At 40.8% G+C, this 15,510-nt stretch overlaps 1 protein-coding gene across 2 annotated transcripts in view; it reads left to right on the plus strand.

Moving 5' to 3' along the window:
- Positions 1-15,320, plus strand: part of LOC133577656 (cadherin-related family member 1a) — a 33,745-nt gene extending 18,425 nt beyond the window's left edge. The window contains exons 15-17 of one of the 2 annotated variants that reach the window (XM_061931625.2): positions 4,054-4,282; positions 9,105-9,359; positions 12,567-15,320. In XM_061931625.2, coding sequence (XP_061787609.1) covers positions 4,054-4,282; positions 9,105-9,359; positions 12,567-13,103 — 1,021 coding nt within the window. In that variant the 3' untranslated portion in view covers positions 13,104-15,320. Of the gene's footprint in view, positions 1-4,053; positions 4,283-9,104; positions 9,360-9,583; positions 10,598-12,566 lie in introns of those variants that run through there. The other variant, XM_061931626.1, reaches the window with a different exon arrangement.
- Positions 15,321-15,510: the final 190 nt, after the last annotated feature.

Consider the following 15,510-nt stretch of genomic DNA (forward strand, 5'->3'; position numbering starts at 1 on the left):
GTGACAGCTGGAGCCCGAGATGGAGAAGTAAGGAAAGCGCAGTGGCGGAGGGAAAGTGTAAATTTATGCTCGTCTGCAGGCAGCCACCAGAGCTAATTGTGTGAAAGTTTGCGAGCAACTTGTGAGTTATCGCAGGAAATAAAATAGCAGCAAGCTCGATGTCAAAATGGAAACACAAACCACCGATACAAATATTATAACTTATGATCTTTAAAACATACTTCTCAAAGATGTGTGCATGTAGCCTAGTCGAGGTATCAACATATTACTTTGTTAGTTGTGGTTATAATATTACGCATGCAAATGGTGACCAAAACAGAAATCTTAATGCAATATAACTTTTTTAAAAATCAGTTCTAATACAGTAGTACCTCAACTTATAAGCTTAATTGATGTTCGTAGCTCGTAACTCAAAACATCCATCCATCCATCTTCTTCCGCTTATCCGAGGTCGGGTCGCAGGGGCAGCAGCCTAAGCAGGGAAGCCCAGACTTCCCTCTCCCCAGCCACTTCGTCCAGCTCTTCCCGGGGAATCCCGAGGCGTTCCCAGGCCAGCCGGGAGACATAGTCTCCCCAACGTGTACTGGGTCTTCCCCGTGGCCTTCTACCGGTCGGACATGCCCTAAACACCTCCCTAGGGTGGCATCCTGACGAGATGCCCAAACCACCTCATCTGGCTCCTCTCCATGCGGAGGAGCATCGGCTTTACTTTGATCTCCCCTCGGATGACAGAGCTTCTCACCCTATCTCTAAGGGAGAGCCCCGCCACCCGGCGGAGGAAACTCATTTCGGCCGCTTGTACCCGTGATCTTGTCCTTTCGGTCATAACCCAAAGCTCATGACCATAGGTGAGGATGGGAACGTAGATCGACTAGTAAATTGAGAGCTTTGCCTTCCGGCTCAGCTCCTTCTTCACCACAACGGATCGATACAGCGTCCGCATTACTGAATACGCCGCACCGATCCGCCAGTCGATCTCACGATCAACTCTTCCCTCACTCGTGAACAAGACTCCGAGGTACTTGAACTCCTCTACTTGGGGCAGGGTCTCCTCCCCAACCCGGAGATGGCACTCCACCCTTTTCCGGGCGAGAACCATGGACTCGGACTTGGAGGTGCTGATTCTCATCCCAGTCGCATCACACTAGGCTGCGAACCGATCCAGTGAGAGCTGAATATCTTGGCCAGATGAAGCCATCAGGACCACATCATCTGCAAAAAGCAGAGACCTAATCCTGCAGCCACCAAACCGGATCCCCTCAACGCCTTGACTGCGCCTAGAAATTCTGTCCATAAAAGTTATGAACAGAATCGGTAACTCAAAACACTCGTATTTCATTTCAACGTTGATCTTTGAAATGAATTGAAATTAACTTAAATGGTACTTGGTCAAAACTTTTATGGACAGAATTTCTAGGCGCAGTCAGGGCGTTTTGGGTATCTGGTTTGGTGGCTGCAGGATTAGGTCTCTGCTATTTGCAGATGATGTGGTCCTGATGGCTTCATCTGGCCAGGATCTCAGCTCTCACTGGATCGGTTCGCAACTGAGTGTGAAGCGACTGGGACGGGAATCAGCACCTCCAAGTCCGAGTCCATGGTTCTCGCCCAGAAAAGGGTGGATTGCCATCTCCGGGTTGGGGAGGAGATCTTGCCCCAAGTGGAGGAGTTCAAGTACCTCGGAGTCTTGTTCACGAGTGAGGGAAGAGTGGATCGTGAGATTGACAGGCGGATCGGTGCGGCGTATTCAGTAATGCGGACGCTGTATCGATCCGTTGTGGTGAAGAAGGAGCTGAGCCGGAAGGCAAAGCTCTCGATTTACCGGTCGATCTACATTCCCATCCTCACCTATGGTCATGAGCTTTGGGTCATGACCGAAAGGACAAGATCACGGGTTCAAGCGGCCGAAATGAGTTTCCTCCGCCGGGTGGCGGGGCTCTCCCTTAGAGATAGGGTGAGAAGCTCTGTCATCCGGGGGGAGCTCAAAGTAAAGCCGCTGCTCCTCCACATCGAGAGGAGCCAGATGAGGTGGTTCGGGCATCTGGTCAGGATGCCACCCGAACGCCTCCCTAGGGAGGTGTTTCGGGCACGTCCGACCGGTAGGAGGCCACGGGGAAGACCCAGGACACGTTGGGAAGACTATCTCTCCCGGTTGGCCTGGTAACGCCTCGGGATCCCCCGGGAGGAGCTGGACGAAGTGGCTGGGGAGAGGGAAGTCTGGGTTTCCCTGCTTAGGCTGCTGCCCCCGCGACCCGACCTCGGAAAAGCAGAAGAAGATGGATGGATGGATGGATGGATGGATGGATGGATGGTACTTGGTCCCTCCAAAACAGCACCATTTTAACATGTAACATACCTTTTATAACGAAAAACATGTAATTAGATAAAAAATATTTTATGAAAAACAATAGAATAGAAAGTAATGTAAACAACACAGTAGTTTATGAAGTAATGTAATATTAATGTGCAGCATTTACCCTAAAGAAGACTTCTATGGTATTACCTTTCAGCTGCTTCTCCGTCAAACACGCCATCAGTAGCTTTTCCATATATTCATTGATACATTTTTTGTCGCCGTTTTTGTTGTTACAAAAAGCCTAGGCTCAAACTACAAGTACACAGTCCGTCGTGATAGTGATTATTTATTTAATTCAGTGACTATAATTTGCTTCTTCTTCTCAGCACTTTCTTCGTTCCATGGTCGGAAAAACTAAATTATGTCGATATGTAGCTATAAGCTATTGCTAGCGAGTAAGACTGGATTGTTTTAGTCATATCTTCGGACAATCGCTACACTAACTAGCGGAAGGAAGGCTTGTAACTCAAATTCTAGATGGCTGCTTAAAGCAAAACAATTAGCCAATCAAAGTCAATCAATCAAAGTTTACTTATATAGCCCTTAATCACGAATGTCTCAAAGGGCTGCACAAGCCACAACGTCATCCTCGGCTCAGATCCCACATCAGGGCACAATGCATACTTGCAAACCCTCCCGAATTTTCCGGGAGACTCCCGAAATTCAGCGCCTCTCCCGAAAACCTCCCGGGACAACTTTTCTCCCGAAAATCTCCCGAAATTCAGGCGGACCTGAGTGACGTGTCGACAGCCTGTTTTCACGTCCGCTTTCCCACAATATAAACAGCGTGCCTGCCCAATCACGTTACAACTGTAGAATGATGGAGGGCGAGTTCTTGGTTTCTTATGTGGGTTTAATATTGTTAGGCAGTTTCATTAACGTCCTCCCAGCGCGGTAACAACACACAACAACAGCAGTCACGTTTTCGTCTACCGTAAAGCAGTTCGTCTGCCGTAAACAGCAATGTTGTGACACTCTTAAACAGGACAATACTGCCATCTACTGTACATGCATATGTGACAATAACATCTACGGCTTTTAGAGAGTGCAGTGCACAACTGCGCACACAACAAGGAGAAGAAGCAGAATGCATCATCAGAGAGGGTGTTCAGCATGGTTAGAAAAATAGTGACAGAGAATAGAACAAGGATGGACAATTCAACCCTTAACTCAACAATGAGTAGATGAGTGTTATGTGTGTGTATATGTGTAAATAAATGAACACTGAAATTCAAGTATTTCTCTTATATATATATATATATATATATATATATATATATAGCTAGAATTCGGTCAAGTATATCTTACATATATATATATATATATATATATATATATATATATATATATATATATATATATATATATATATATATATATATATATATGAAATACTTGACTTGGTGAATTCTAGCTGTAAATATACTCCTCCCCTCTTAACCACCCCCCCAACCACGCCCCCTGACCCCCCTCCCGAAATCGGAGGTCTCAAGGTTGGCAAGTATGGCACAATGAGAAACCTCGGAGGGGACCCACTCCCCTGGGCAAGAGACAGCTCATATCTCAAAACACTCTAATAAGTCATAGTATCAATGTACTAGACCGTTTTTAACAAGAAAACCCAGAAAGTAGTAATTTCATTGATATTTTTGTTGATTATGTAAAATACTTTCCGCTTGCCTTGGTGACCCGTGGTGCAGGTTTTCCATCCACCCGTCGACAGGCCTCATCTCCACACAGCCGTGGACCACCCTGGACGCGGAGGTGCGCTCCAAGTTCAACTTCTACGTGAAGGCAGAGGACTCGAAGGGAAAGTACAGCCTGGCCGAAGTCTTCGTCACCGTGCTGGACATGAACGACCACTCGCCCGTATTCGACGACAAACTGCTGGAGAAGACCATGGTCATTGGCACGCCAGTTAAAGTGGAGGTGTGTAGAAAACAACTGTACTGTATTTAGTTGAAAATGACATGTTTATGGTTGTTTAGAAGAGTTGTTTTAGTATGGGCAGAATACAGGTCACAGTTTTATATGGAACATGTTCACATTTCGGGTCTTTATAGACAAAGACAGTACTGTGTCTCTTTCTGAATGTTTTGTTTTTGTTGAAAAGTTGGCAAAACTATAATTCACTAACGGCGCCACTAGAACAACTACACTTTAATTGTGTCCACTTCTGCATTGGAATTGGGAGAACATTTAGTACACATGTTGGTCCACCTCACACCTACGTTTGGCTCGTATGAGCGCACTAATACGCGCCCGATTTTCGCATTATTGGAAGAGGTAGGATTGAACACGGCCCGATTCCATGCACATGCATATGTTTAAACCTCACTGCTTGACAACTTCATGAGTGTGCTGGCTGGTGAGTTAGCCCAGGATTTTAGCTCATTGGTCAGCACTAGGGTTGTACTAGACTAGGCTTTTCTGACCATATTCTGATATTGTCCAACTCTTAATTACCGATTCCGATATCAACCGATACCGATATATACAGTCGTGGAATTAACACATTATGATGCCTAATTTTGTTGTCATGCCCCGCTGGATGCATTAAACAATGTAACAAGGTTTTCCAAAATAAATCAACTCAAGTTATGGAAAAGAATGCCAACATGGCACTGCCATATTTATTATTGAAGTCACAAAGTGCATTATTTTTTTTAACATGCCTCAAAACAGCAGCTTGGAATTTGAGACATGCTCATGAGGAGATTGAGGTGGGGGGGTCGGAAGAGTTAGTGCTGCAAGGGGTTTTGGGTATTTGTTCTGTTGTGTTTATGTTGTGTTACGGTGCGGATGTTCTCCCGAAATGTGTTTGTCATTCTTGTTTGGTGTGGGTTCACAGTGTGGCGCATATTTGTAACAGTGTTAAAGTTGTTTATACGGCCACCCTCAGTGTGACCTGTATGGCTGTTGACCAAGTATGAAATGCATTTACTTATGTGTGTGAAAAGCCGTAGATATTATGTGATTGGGCCGGCACGCAAAGGCAGTGCCTTTACGGATTATTGGCGCTCTGTACTTCTCCTTACGTTCGTGTACCACTCCGTACAGCGGCGTTTTAAAAAGTCCTAAATTTTACTTTTTGAAACTGATACCGATAATTTCCGATATTACATTTTAAAGCATTCATCGGCCGATAATATCGGCAGTCCGATATTATCGGACATCTCTAGTTGTACGGTATACCGGTATTGGTATAGTACCGTGATACTAATGAATCATATTCAGTACTATACCGCCTCTAAAAAGTACCGGTACGCCGCCCTGTCGTGTCATTGTTGGTTTTACGAGCAGACGAGCTTGTTCCGCAGCGCACAATCACGAAGTACTTAGAACCAGACACAGTGTGTAGACAGAAAACGGAAAACGGACGCATTTTGGCTTAAAAACTAACGATAAAGGTGAAGGTATAATACTGAACATCCACTGTAATGATACCAAGTACAGGAGCGTATCTAGTCGATACTACTATGATTACGTCGATATTTTTTAGCATCACAATATCTATTTTGTTTTAATTTGTATTTATATTATGTTTATAAACTCAGAAAAAATGTCGCTGGACACACGAGGACTTTGAATATGACCAATGTATGATCCTGTTACTACTTGGTATCGGATTAATACCTAAATTTGTGGTATCATCCAAAACTAATGTAAAGTATCCAAACAACAGAAGAATAAGTGATTATTACTTTTTAACAGAAGTGTAGATAGCACATGTTAAAAGAGAAAATAACCAGATATTAAAAGTAAATGAACAAGTAGATGAATAATCCATTTTCTACCACTTGTCCTTTATAATGTTGACAAAAATAATAGAAGGGAAAATGACACAATATGTTACTCCATATGTCAGCAGCTAAATTAGGAGCCTTTGTTTGCTTACCTACCACTAAAAGGCAAGTTGTCTTGTATGTTCACTATTTTATTTAAGGACTAAATTGCAATAAGAAACATATGTTTAATGTACCCTAAGATTTTTTTGTTAAAATAAAGCCAATAATGCAATTGTTTGTGGTCCCCTTTGTTTAGAAAAGCACCGAAAAGTATCGAAATACATCTTGATACCAAAATATTGGTATCGGGACAACACTAGTCAGCACACACACTTCTCATGCCGTCGTAGGAAAAAACAAAACGCAATGCAAAGCCTCTACAATGGTGCCGTGATCCGGATGAAAGTGAGTAAGGTTTAGAATGGAATGATCTTTATTGTCATTGCAGAAGTACAACAACATTTTGTTCAGGGCGTTGAGTGGAGCAGGGGCCAGCCACCCTTGGCTATGTGCACACTAGTAAACCTCAGTCTTTGACAACTTTAAGAGTCTGCTGTCTGCTGAGTTACTCAGCTCGGGCTTTTAGCTCAGTGGTCAGCATGCTTGCTTCTCACGCCGCCGCCTTGGGTTCACGTCTCGCTTGGAGCGGCGGTAGGGAAAAACTAAACAAAACAACACAAAGCCGCTACATATCCACACGTGCAACTTAGTCGCTATATTGCAATGTCTCATTGCAGGTTCTCAATGATAAACAACATGACTACAAACTCTTAAAAACTAGTGTTGCCCAGCGTTGGTTCGTTTTGATGCACAGTGTTACATTGGTTTTCCTGCGCCCTACTTTTCATTGGATTGTTTTTGTTTGTTTTTTATTTTAAGATTTTTTCAACATTTTTACGTTTACCCCAGTTTTCGTACAAACATTGCGCGTAACTAACTTGGCGGTGTACTTCTGTATCATTTCCCAGAATTGAGTGACCAAAGAAAAGAATCCCCCATGTTGGTGACTCAGTTTTTGTACTTTTTTTTTTAGAGAATACGGCTTAATGATAGGCCACCATGGGGCCAAATAAAGTTGTGGGTGCAAGCCCTCTGATAAAGAAGGTGAGAATTACTATTAGATTTGAATTCATAGCAAAAGTCCAAAGGTTACGTCCGTGTGGCTCCTCTGTCCCTGCTCATCGCCGTCTTTGCCAGACAGATGTATGCGTCCATTTCATGTACAAAACCCAAAACCAGTGAAATTGGCACGTTGTGTAAATCGGAAATAAAAACAGTATACAATGATTTGCAAATCCTTTTCAACCTATATTCAATTGAATAGACTGCAAAGACAAGATACTTAACGTTCGAACTGGAAAACGTTGTTATTTTTTGCGAATATTAGCTCATTTGGAATTTGATGCCTGCAACACGTTTAAAAAAAAGCTGGCACAAGTGGCAAAAAAGACTGAGAAAGTTGAGGAATGCTCATCAAACACTTATTTGGAACATCCCACAGGGGAACAGGCTAATTGGGAACAGGTGGGTGCCATGATTGGGTCTAAAAGCAGCTTCCATGAAATGCTCAGTCATTCACAAACAAGGATGGGGCGAGGGTCACCACTTTGTGAACAAATAGTTTAAGAACAACATTTCTCAACAAGATTTTGCAAGGAATTTATGGATTTCACCATCTACGGTCTGTAATATCATCAAAAGGTTCAGAGAATCTGGAGATATCTCTGCATGTAAGAGACAATGCCCGTGACCTTCGATCTCTCAGGCGGTACTGCATCAAAAAGCAACATCAGTGTGTAAAGGATATCACCACATGGGCTCAGGAACACTTCAGAAAACCACTGTCAGTAACTACAGTTCGTTGCTACATCTGTAAGTGCAAGTTAAAACTCTACTATGCAAAGCGAAAGCCATTCATCAACAACACCCAGAAACGCCGCCAGCTTTGCTGGGCCCAAGCTCATCTAAAATGGACTGATGAAAAGTGAAAAAGTATTCTGTAGTCTGACGAGTCCACATTTCAAATTGTTTTTTGCAACTGTGGATGTCGTGTCCTCTGGACTAAAGAGGAAAAGAACCATCCGGACTGGTATAGGCGCAAAGTTCAAAAGCCAGCATCTGTGATGGTATGGGGGTGTATTAGTGCCCAAGGCATGGGTAACTTACACATCTGTGAAGGCACCATTAATGCTGAAAGGTACATACAGGTTTTGGAGCAACATATGTTGCCATCCAACCGTCTTTTTCATGGACGCCCCTGCTTATTTCAGCAAGACAATGCCAAGCCACATTCTACACGTGTTACAACATGGTGGCTTTGAGGTAAAAGAGTGCGGGTACTAGACTGGCCTGCCTGTAGTCCAGACCCGTCTCCTATTGAAAATGTGTGGCACATTATGAAGCCTAAAATACCACAACGGGGGCTCCCGGACTGTTGAACAACTTAAGCTGTACATCAAGCAAGAATGGGAAAGAATTCCACCTGAAAAGCTTCAAAAATTGGGCTGTTGTTAAAAGGAAAGGCCATGTAACACAGTGGTACTTTTTTGCAATTTGTTGCAGCCATTAAATTCCAGGTTAATGATTACATGCAAAAAAAAAAAAGTTTCTCAGTTCCAACATTAAATATCTTGTCTTTGCAGTCCATTCAATTGAATATAAGTTGAAAAGGATATGCAAATCATTGTATTCTGTTTTTATTTACGAATTACACAACGTGCCGACTTCACTGGTTTTGGGTTTTGTAATATAACTTGTGCGATCGCTCCTCTCACACGTAATTAGTGACAACTTTCACCTTCCACAGAAATAAATTGTAAAAAAGGACTCCAGAAAACATATTGCAATAAAACAGCAAACGCTTATCGCAGGCCAGCGGGGGGTGGGAGAGAAAGTCCTGCACGCGGCAAAGAGCCCAGTGCGAGTACACCTTTAAGAAGTCTAAATGGGAAACTTTCATGCAGGCGATGGATGACGACGCAGAGTCTCCCAACAACGTCGTGGAGTATTCCATCATGACGGCGGACCCCGACAATGCGTTCGACATAAACGCAGAGACGGGCGAGATCCAGCTGAAGCCGTACATCAAGACCATGGAGATCGTGCACAACATCACCATGCAAAAGGACTGCAAGTGGTCCCTGGTGGTGCAGGCCCGAGACCGAGGCTCTCCGTCCTTCAGCACCACAGCCGTGGTCAACATTGACATTACCGAGGCAGTAAGACCTTTTTTTTCTTCTTCTGCTGTTTGATGCTGGTAGCTCGAGCTGATGTAGAGTTCTGCATTTTAATTGCAACCTCGCTACGCTGCAGCTTATCACCGTTACGTTTGTAACAATCATTTTCCGTGCTTCATGACGTTCATTCAGTTGTCTTTTCATTGCACCGCTCTTGCATGTTGACAATGTTTCTGGTCTTGTGTGTTGTGCATCGTGCTTTCCAGATCAAGGGACGCGTCGTATCATACTTCATGGGCCTCAGCAAGCGTCCGCTGACTGTTTTCGGCATTTGTTTCAGCATTGTCATCTCTCTCATATTGCTAACCATCTGCATATCCACAATCCTGTACTGTAGTGCTGTGAAAAAGTCTAGAATCAATCCAGAGAGTAACTATATCAAAGTGATCCGCAGACCCAAGTGAGGAAAGTGATGCCTGCACTTCACATTGTGTCTGTCCCATCTTTTCTATATACAGTGGTACCAGGGCTTACGAGTGCTCCACCTTTTTCGGGATACAAGCGATAACATGGTAAAGGGGTTCAGATTACAAGCTGCCACACCACTAGTTGACGTAGTGAAAGCTACAGTGAACCCCCGTTAGATACTACCAAAACTTCCGGTGTCTTACTCACTAGCATCATCTTATAGCAAGAAACTTTTTTTTCCAACCTGGGAATAAAGAAAATGAATGCTGATCAGAAGAATCGGATGATATTCATTGAATTAAATAATGAATCATAAAAAAACATGACCCAGTATGTAGCCAACTTGGCGAAGCGTTAAGCACTGCTAGTCTGCGCATAGTGAAGAAGAATGAGTCGAGGACACCAGCCAAGGATGTTAAAATAATATCCAAAGGGTAGAAATGTATCCATGAAAATATGGAGAAGCTGCTGATGGTGTGTTTGTCGCAGAAGCAGCTCGAAGGAGATATCGCAGAAGTCCGCTTTCTCGGGGAACTGCTGTAGATTATTACTACATTACTTCATAAAACTACAATATTTCTCGCCTGAAAGTTTTCTTTTCTTTTTTAAAGGCATGCTACATGTTAAAAATGTGGTGTTTTGGGGGGAAACACAGATTAAAGTGATTTAATACATTTTATTGGCGATGTTTTGCAATACAAGTTTTCTGAAGATACGAGCTGCGTCACAGAGCATTTTAAACTCCTATCCCGAGGTATCACTGTATATACAGTATATATATATATATATATATATATATATATATATATGTGTGTGTGTGTGTGTGTGTGTGTATATATATATATATGTGTGTGTATATATATATATATACACACACACACACACACACACATATATATATATATATATATATATATATATATATATATATATATATATATATATATATATATATATAATTTTATTTATTTGAGGGAATGTTGAAAGAGTACTAAAGCATGTTTGAAGAACTTTAGAAACTAACTAAATTATTTTTGGACATTGTAAAACTTCAAAATTGAATCAACTCTTAGCCAGCTGCGAGCGGGCACACAATCGTTAATCCACGGAACAGTTTTTATTATTATTATTATTATTACTAATGATTATTTTTACTTTATTAGAAATATTCCTAGAAACTTCACGTTTGACACTAGTTGCGAGAATTTGTAAGTCTAATAAAAATAAAAGTACATTGTACAAGACAAATAAAAGGAGGACAATAAGTGTAACAGAAGAGTAAATAAAGAGCCACACATAAGGGTAAATACTTGCAGGGATGTGAGCACCCCTTTGAGAAAAAAAAAAGGAAAATGGCGAAAGAAGAAAAAAACATTTCTATCAGCACGAAGTGCTGTCACGAAAACCCTAAAAGAAAATTTTGAAAATCAAGACTAGATTTACTGCAATTGGGTGCATTAGTACACTATTTTTACCTATACATTTATTCTCATCTACCAACCTCTTTTGGCTGTCTTTTTGACACTTACATGTCCCTTGTAATGTACCACATAATTTTTAGTTTTTTTAGTAAATGATTTACTAACATTATTTAATTAAAAATGTAATGTAAAATTATATAATTTTGTATTTTATTTTTTAGTAAATGATTTACTAACATTATTTAATTAAAAATGTAATTTAAAATTATATATATATATATATTTTTTTTTTTTAGTAAATGATTTACTAACATTATTATAATTGAAAATGTAATGTAAAATTATATAACATGCATGCAAAGAACTCCCATTTCGCAACTGTATCCTGTAGCCACTCACTCTTGGGTAATTTACTTCCGGTGTTGTGACCTGTTTACAATCTGTCCCGTCAAATATACCTTCTCGCTGGCTACTAATAAATACTCGAGAAGAGGGTTGTAAAAACTCGTTTTTGTCAAGGGCCACATCTTAGTTATGGCTGCCCACAAAGTGCCGCTCGTGACAACAAACAATATATAAATTTGCCTCTGCATTTGATTATAATATTACCGCACACTGTAAAAAAAAAAAGTTCTGTAGATTTTACAGTAACAAATCTGGCAACGCAGTCCCCAGATTTGTACTATTTATTTTTACAACATATTACTGTAAATGGAAAAACAGTCCAATTGTTTTTTTGTTTTTTTAAATTCTGGCAACAAAGCTGCCAGTTTTTTACCATCATAAAAATGCGCTACCCTTTTTCCATTCACAGTAACAGACGATCGTCTCCCGGTCCTGCAACTCAGTGCAGCGTTTAGGCACAAGGAACAGGTTGGCGAGCGTTCAACAAATTTTGTTTACATCATATTTTTATTGATATTTTATTTAAAAAACGCAGAAGTGATATTTTGACGTGAAAATGTGTGTTTAAAAACACGGAAAATACATTTTCACGGACATTTCACATGCCTATGCTTTAAAGACAGCAGAAACAACTAGTCTGTATTGTATGTGTTGAGTTCTGCCGCACTTGCCATTGAAATTCTACATTTTCTTCTTGTTTAAAGTCAACTTGTTGTTCCGCAAACATGCTTTCGTACTCTGGCCCTCACCATCTACATGCCAAAGTCAAATTCACCAGGCATCAACGCACTGCCAGACGCATTCCAACAAACAACTAGCATCCTAGCATAAAAAATGTAGTGTGTAGCGTAGTTGTTGTTTGGGCCCCCTCTGCCAGTGCCTCGCTTATCCATGGATCATGCTCTGAACTACTTGGCGTTTGGATGATTCCAATTGTATTTGTGCTCTTTTCCAGACTCCTCTCAAGGGGCCTATGGTGGCCTTTTTAATGAAAAGTAGGGACAATCCAATGAAAGCTTTAGGTATGGTTATGTTTATCATTAGCGTGTTGGTAGGAGCCACCGTGCTCATCTCCACCATCATGTACATGCGCAACACAAAGTCGCAGAACAGGATCACGCCGACACGCCGTATCATCAGGAGGCGGCCCAGGGACCAGCAGCCTTGGACTTTTCGCATGCCCTTCTTTAAATCCGAAAACCCCTCCGAGAAATTCCTCATGGAGGATGAGGGAAGCCCTAAGCAGGAGACCCCAAGGCTGAGGCCACCACCGCCCTGTGCCCCGTCTCTCCCCCCTCCAGCCCCGTCGGCCACACGTCCCCCCGAAAGGCCCCGCATTGTCCCGACTATATCAGGCGCTTTGGCCACCAGAGGATCAAAGAAAGGGAAATCGGTTCGCCGCAAGGAAGGAAACCTCAGCTCGGCGCTGGTTTCTGAGTTGAAAATGAGGTTGGAGCAGAAAATCAACGAAAACAACCAAGGCTACTATTAACTCCACTTAAAACCTATTCCTTTTTCGTTATGATGTCTGTTGGGGGACAAATTGAACTTCACATCTGGTATGAAATGGCAAACTGTGACCTAACCAAGTATGGTAAACCTTCAATGAGGGTTCACAGATGGGTCTTCAAGAGTGAACTCCTCAGCTGACCTCCTTTCTTTCTCGGTAGATAATCACCACACTGCCATCTTGAGGAGGATGACATCATCTTAACAACAGTGACATGTGTGTTGTTGCTTGACAGAAAACAAACACACATACACTGTCTTTTCTCAATAAATAGTAGGGGTGTGGGAAAAAATTGATTCAAATTCGATTCTCACGTTGTGCGATTCAGAATCGATTCTCTTTTTTTTTTAAATCTATTTTTTTTTTTTTTTTTAAATCAATCAATCCAACAAAACAATACACAGCAATACCATAACAATGCAATCCAATTCCAAAACCAAACCCAACCCAGCAACACTCAGAACTGCAATAAACAGAGCAAATGAAAGGAGACACAAACACGACACAGAACAAACCAAAAGTAGTGAAACAAAAATGAATATTATCAACAACAGTATCAATATTAGTTACAATTTCAACATAGCAGTGATTAAAAATCCCTCATTGACATTATCATTAGACATTTATAAATAAAAATGAACAATAGTGTCACAGTGGCTTACACTTGCATCGCATCTCATAAGCTTGACAACACACTGTGTCCAATATTTTCACAAAGATAAAATAAGTCATATTTTTAGTTCATTTAATAGTCAAAACAAATTTACATTATTGCAATCAGTTGATAAAACAATGTCCTTTACAACTATAAAAGCTTTTTACAAAAATCTACTACTCTGCTTGCATGTCAGCAGACTGGGGTAGATCCTGCTGAAACCCTATGTATTGAATGAATAGAGAATCGTTTTGAATCGGGAAAATATCGTTTTTAAATCGAGAATCGCGTTGAATCGAAAAAAAATTGATTTTGAATCGAATCGTGACCCCAAGAATCGATATTGAATCGAATCGTGGGACACCCAAAGATTCGCAGCCCTAATAAATAGCTGAGTATGCCCCAGTTAATAACCATAAATCCACTTTTAGTAATAAACAATGTACCTCACACAGATCTCAGGGCATTCAATCGATCGCAACTGGACTGTTTGGGTTGTCTTGGAAGACGTTTCGCCTTTCATTCGTGCTATTAGACTTAGATTGGTCGATTGAATGCCCTGAGATTACAATGACCTGGATGAATGAGGACATTCATAGACATACCTCATATAAACTTTAATTGGATTTACTATAACTCATACCACCCTCTTTTGAATAGTGTAACAACTGCATCATATGTATTACAAAAAATATTAAATCTTTATTATTGTTTTTCCCAAAAAATATTTGTAAAAATAGTAGATGCCTGGTTTTCAGGTTAAGTACATAAATGCCACTGCTGGATGATTTATGCTATCCAGATTTTAGCCCCCCAACAATATTTCTGTGGTTTTGCTAAGACGACACTGGTCATGAAAGCCTCATTTCTTGGGGTAAAGTAAATGCTTAAAAGTTTACAAAAAAATCAGTACAGTAGTTTTTTAAGCTTCTTTTTCAAAAACATTACTATACGGAAATGAGCAAATCATCTTGGCAAAAACAGTCTTTAGCGCTTAACATTTTGTTCGTAGCTAAAGTCTCGCAGAAACACACTGAAAATCAGATGTTTGCTTCTTTTGTACGATTAACATGTGCCACTGAATTGTCATGCTGTAACACAAGCTCGCTAGCAATGTTTGCATTGTGTAGTTTTATGATAAAACATGCTTTTTTTAATCATTTCAATTTTCAATGCATGTACAGTCTTATTATTTAATATAAAGTGTATAACTCCACTGACGGTGTGTTGTTGGGCACAACTAAATGTATGCTTGACATGTTCGAGCCCACTTTGCTATGTGTAATTCAACTGCATGTGTATTTTCTTTGCAGAGTGAAAATATATGCACAAATGTTGACAGAACTTCATGTTTCGCATCAATGCCTTCAAATGTAGGCAAGTTACAGTCACGTGATCTTTATACTACAGTATTAGCTCATATCTTACTTTGTAAAAATATGTGGAGATGTACGACATATTAACTATAAGTGACACTGCCTGGTTATCGGATGTGACATATTTGTACCGTCTTTGTATTGTCCTTGATTTTCACAATAAATATTTCAACATAAAAATCAGGCTTGTGCTTCATTTTTGTGTGCCGCGGCTATGGTCGATCGGATTATTAGATTAATGCAAATCCAAAAAGCATCGTCTGTGACACAACAGTATTATGGAAGAAAATAAATATATATAAATATATATAAATATTGATTTTCCCCATCTGCTTTTCTTTAATGCAGTGAATAAACA

Source organism: Nerophis lumbriciformis, linkage group LG39 (assembly GCF_033978685.3).
Source record: "Nerophis lumbriciformis linkage group LG39, RoL_Nlum_v2.1, whole genome shotgun sequence".
NCBI classification, from domain to species: Eukaryota; Metazoa; Chordata; class Actinopteri; order Syngnathiformes; family Syngnathidae; genus Nerophis; species Nerophis lumbriciformis.